Source organism: Meleagris gallopavo, chromosome 11 (genome assembly GCF_000146605.3).
Source record: "Meleagris gallopavo isolate NT-WF06-2002-E0010 breed Aviagen turkey brand Nicholas breeding stock chromosome 11, Turkey_5.1, whole genome shotgun sequence".
NCBI classification, from domain to species: domain Eukaryota; kingdom Metazoa; phylum Chordata; class Aves; order Galliformes; family Phasianidae; genus Meleagris; species Meleagris gallopavo.
Genome location: NC_015021.2, coordinates 14,174,638 through 14,179,474, shown reverse-complemented (window position 1 = coordinate 14,179,474; position 4,837 = coordinate 14,174,638). Strand labels below are relative to the sequence as shown.

Genomic DNA, 4,837 nt, shown 5'->3' with positions numbered 1-4,837 from the left:
TCTCCTCATCTTTTTCTCCATCTCTTCTCCTTTTCTCCTCATTGTCTTTTTCCCCATCTCCTTTTCTTCTTTTCCTTGTATTTCTTTTTTTTTCTTTCTCTTTTCTCTTTCTCCTCCTCATCCTCACCATTCTTTTCTGCATCTCCTTTACTTCTTTTCTCCTCCTTCTCTCTTCCCCATTTTTTTTCATCTCTTTTTCTTCTTGCTCTTTTCTCCTTCTCTCCTTCTCTTTCTCCTCTCCCCATCCCTTCCCACTGGGAGCAGCCAGTTGACGGCAACTCCTGGCTTCTCAGTGCCACGTGCCCCCCTACACCCCACCAGCACCCAGAAGAAGCCTTAGACTCCCCTTCCACATACGGGCCAACCTTGGGGCCAAGGACATGTGCCCATCCCTCCTTGGGGAAGCAGACAGGGAGGGGGAGGGCCAGGCCATGGCTCAGCTGTTCCCTACCCATGGGGAGGAAGCTGGGGGCGGGAGGCAGCCCGGGTTTCCCTCTGGGGCTGAGGCAGTCACGTTTCATTTCCACCCAACCACCGCTATGGGGAAGGAAGCACCGAGCGGCACAGGGCACAGGCACACGGCACAGCAGGGGACTCGCCACCCCGCCATGGCTCTTGGCACCTCAAGGATGATGTGGGACAGCATGGAGGGAGCCCTGGTTGTCCTCTGTGTCCTGCTGCTGTGCTGCAGCCCTCCGCTGGCTGGCTGCCACCAGGGTAGGTGGAAAACCCAATGGTCTGGGGTGCGCTTGGGGAATGGGGTTAAAGGATGCAGAAAAGGGCCGGATCCCGAGGTCGCAATGCTTGAGCTGTGCTGTGAGTTGGGCTTGGTGCTGAGTTTCTGGGTTTGTTGGGTGCTGGCATTTTCTGCTCTGATTTTCACCCCTTGGGCTTCTCCTCCGGCGTGGGCTCAACCCTCTCTAAGCCTGTGGCTTTGCTCAGGGTGACATTTTGGGAGAGAAGGGGAATGGAGGGTGACTGGGTGACTCTGGACAGGGCGGGGAGGATCCCCCTTTGGTGGCTTTGGCTGTGTTCTGTACCGATGGAAGCCCGTCACTGTCCCTCCACAGGCATTATGCTGGTGCCTGGGAGATGCAGGGTCATATGTAAAGCCAGTTTCTGCTTAGGCTGTCCTCTGAGCAGTTCATTCATTGCCAACAGCAGCACTCAGTAGGAAGCAGAGCCCTGAATCTGCTGAATATTTCCTGTTAAATGCGAGAAACTCAGAACGCTGCTAACATTAAAACTTAGTGGCACTGTCACAGCAAATGGGAGCCAGGAAAGTTCCCTCCCTATGTCCTTCTGTTTGGATCCACCTAATTGAGGAACTTTTCTGATTTGGAGGGACTGCTTCTATGGCCTTTGGCTAACGCCGGAGGAACCGTGAGGTCTTTCTTTCTGATCCACGCCCAGCAGCTAGCAGTACAGGTGGTTTCTTCTGAAAAGGAAGATGAATTTCTTCTCAGCAGGGACTTTTCCAAGCTCTGGTGGTTTGGGCCATCTGCTTGGTCAAACAACCTATCTGACAAATGCTTCTCTTTTCTGTTTATTGCTCTCATCCAAAAATAACGCAGCAACTGCTGCTTCCTGCTGAGTTGGTTTCTCTGTGCTGGGATGTTGCCTGCTCCAGTGGCTCCAGCAGCCAAAGCAAGGCCCTCAAAGGCTGTTTTCCATAGTGCAGGTGCTCCTGTAGGTTTACTGTAGGTAGCCAAGAGTAGTTTCCTCCACTGAGAGTGGTGCAGGTTTCAGGGCTGGGCTTGTGAGCAGATTTTTGTAAAGCCCTTTATGGGCCTTCAGGAGCTAACGGTAAAGCAGCTGAGAAGCATGTGGAGCTGCTGGGAGGGCAGGCAGAAGCACAACTGGCACAGAGGCATGGCTATTCCTAAAGCCTGCCGCTGCCCAGGTTCTTGCTGTAACTGTGCCATCTCCTTGTGCCTTCTCTCCCAAACAGTGACCCTCTTCCCAGCCGTGTTAACTCGTCCTGTGGGCAGCTCGGCCACTTTCATCTGCAACATCTCCATGGAGAACTCCAGCTTGGAGTTCAACCTCAACTGGTACCAGAAGACCAACAACAGCAGTCCCCAAAAAATTGCCGGGATCATCCGAAACATCCCCCAGAAAAAGATGGAGAAGTATCGGCTCTTCAACGACACTCCTGTATTCAAGATGGAGATCCTGAATCTCCATCAGAATGACTCAGGCTTCTACTACTGTGGACTGATCACCTTCTCCCGCTCTGACAAAGTGGTGGAGAGCAACCATTCCCAGCTGGTAGTGACAGGTCAGCCTGGGGTGTTGGTGTCTCCTTGTGGCGCTGCCCCAAGTGGGGACATTGGGTTGTCTGGGGAAGGGATGAGGACTGCCTGGCTTTTCTTTGGGCAAACCTGTGCAAAGGACAGGATGAGCAGGGGGCTTTGCATGTGTTGGTTTTGGAGGAATGCCCTCCCTCTGCCCTACTCCCTGACCCATGGGTGTGCTAATGGCCTTCCCTTTTAATAAAAAAAAAGACGCTGCAAAAATTAGTCTTCTTTCACAACTAATAGAATCATAAAGGTTGGAAAAAGTCTACTAAGATCATCCTGTCCAAACACCAACCCACCCCCAACATGCCTACTAAACCGTGTCCCTCAGTGCCATGTTTCCATGGTTCTTGAGCACCTCCAGGGATGGTGACTCCACCACCTCTTTGGGCAGCCTGTGCCAGTGCCTCACCACACTTTAGGAGAAGAAATTTTTCGTAATATCCAACCTGAATATTCCATCTTTTTCCTAATATCCAATCAGCCCAAATTGAGGACCCCTGAGGAGGTGGCAGGGCTGTGGCAGCTAGCCTGGGACTGAGCCTTTTCTGAGAATGTCCTTCACTCTCCCATTGCCACCCAGAGGCCCAGTGCTCCTGACCTGCTGACTTTTTGCACGCTTCTTGCAGAAGCCTCTGAGAAACCAAACACAACTGAGGAGCCCAATGAGGAGGAAAGTAGCCCTCCAGACCACGTCAAGGCCGTGCTGCTGGGCACCTTGCTGCTGGCTGGTGTGATTGTGCTGCTGCTCTTTGGCTACATCATCATCAACAACCGGAGGGCAGGTGGGTTGTGCTAAGGGGGCTAGGGGTGCACCAGGGCACGATGGTTCTTCTAGAAACATGGCTGGGACCCAGGGACAGCTGGATGGCTGGGGTGCATGGGATGGTTTGCTGTACCCAAGCTCAAGTGTTTTTTCCCTGGGGATGACGAGGGAGAAGGGTGCTTGGGCCCTCTTGGTAGCAGTTTCTAAGGATGTAAGGGTGATGTCGAGCCCTCAGGGTCAGCATCAGATACTCACACTGCCTTGGTGCACAAGCATCTTCTAACCGACTGTGTTACTTTGCAGATGTGCGGAAATCATCGAGTGGAAACACTCTGGTGGTGAGTTCTCCACCTCCAGCTCCCTGCCTTGTTGCCTCCCTGCCTTTATCAGAGCTTTGCGGGCCTCTTGCTTCCCCTATCTCCCCTGGTGCTGCTCAATTTCTCCTGCACTTCAACCACCACTGCTCTGCACCTGCAGCACAGCCCCATCACAAAATCTAAGAGCTGCCTGTGGCAGGACAGGACCTCTCTAGTCCAACCTTTGCTCCAAGCGGGGTTCTATTTGTTGGTGGATTGTGTTGTTGTAGAAAATACAAGATTCCCTCAGTGCTCCCGTATATTCAGCTAGAATTTCTCTTGCTGCCCTATTCCCTTCTTTCCTTTTGCTGGGCACTGCATAGAAGAGTGCTTTCTCTCCAGCCCTTTTAGGTAGCTAACGACAGCAAGCTGGTCCCCTTGGCTCTCCCCTCTCTGGGATAAGCAGTCCCAAGCTCATCCTGAGCCACTGGTATACAATGGAGAGATGGGAAATGGGTCCTTGAAATGTCTGTGGGTGACTCCAAGGCTCACAGTCTGATTTTCCCATGCAAATGCTGTCCTTTGCATTGCTCTCACTCTCCTGAAACACTGGTTTTGGCAATTGCTGTACATGGGGTCTCATGCTGAGGATGAATGGTGCCGCTGGATGGTGGATGAATTGCCTTGATGGGGTGTCCTTACTCTGCAGGAGGAGGCAAAGCCACCTGTGGTGTCTGTGTCCACTGTGGACTACGGTGTGCTGGAGTTCCAGAGGGACCCACGCAGCCAGGTGCCCCCTGAGACCTGCCCAGCTGAGCAGACTGAGTATGCCACTATTGTCTTCCCCGAGGAGAAACCCGTCACACCAGAGCGAGGAAAGAGGCACAAGGATGAGAGGACGTGGCAGCTGCCCTCACAGGCCTGCTGAGGGCCATCTATGTGCAAGGACTGGAGTGATGGAGCGAATATGAGCTTCAGTGCTGGAACTCATGTTGGACAGTGCTGGCTGTGCTGGTGACATGGAACGAGCATCAAGGAACAAGAACATGTCCCTGCTGGATGCTGGTGCTGTGCTTTGGGCATCTGCTCTTCGCTGATGCCGATGGGGCTGTGCTCAGTTTTTACCTTCACTTGGGGTTTCTGCATCGGCTGTGCTACCTCCAATGCTGCTGGCAAAGCACGGCTTTGGGAGAGAGCCCCAGGGTGAGGATAGAGGTGGTGCTGGAGAATGTCCACACACTGAGGTCTTGTCCCAGCACAGGGCCTCCTGCATGCACTGCTATTTAATGGACTGTTGGGAAGCAGAAAGTTGCTTTCCTTTCTTCATCAGGCACTTTTCTCCTCCTCTGCGGGGATGAAGGACACTGCCGGGCATCCTGGGAAACCCTGGGATGGGGATGCTGTGCCTGGAAGGAACCAGATCCGGCCATGGGGATGAATAAAGGGTTTGACACCAGGGCTGTTTGTTGACTTCT

The 4,837-nt window shown here is 53.1% G+C and overlaps 1 protein-coding gene across 1 annotated transcript; it reads left to right on the top strand.

Annotated features, from left to right (window-relative positions):
* The first annotated feature begins 437 nt into the window (after positions 1-437).
* Positions 438-4,837, top strand: PDCD1 (programmed cell death 1). Its single transcript, XM_010716764.3, has 5 exons — positions 438-717; positions 1,952-2,281; positions 2,930-3,085; positions 3,370-3,404; positions 4,072-4,837. Exons 1-5 carry the CDS (start codon positions 540-542, stop codon positions 4,288-4,290), a joined length of 918 nt encoding a protein of 305 aa, XP_010715066.3. The 5' UTR covers positions 438-539; the 3' UTR covers positions 4,291-4,837.

What these genes read in the sequence shown, in the direction of transcription:
- PDCD1 (XM_010716764.3), top strand. Translation starts at nt 540, where the DNA reads ATGGGGAAGGAAGCACCGAGCGGCACAGGGCACAGGCACACGGCACAG. An exon ending in TTCCCAGCTGGTAGTGACAG is followed by an intron (nt 2,282 to 2,929) that starts GTCAGCCTGGGG and finishes CGCTTCTTGCAG; the next exon opens with AAGCCTCTGAGAAACCAAAC. An exon ending in CGAGTGGAAACACTCTGGTG is followed by an intron (nt 3,405 to 4,071) that starts GTGAGTTCTCCA and finishes CTTACTCTGCAG; the next exon opens with GAGGAGGCAAAGCCACCTGT.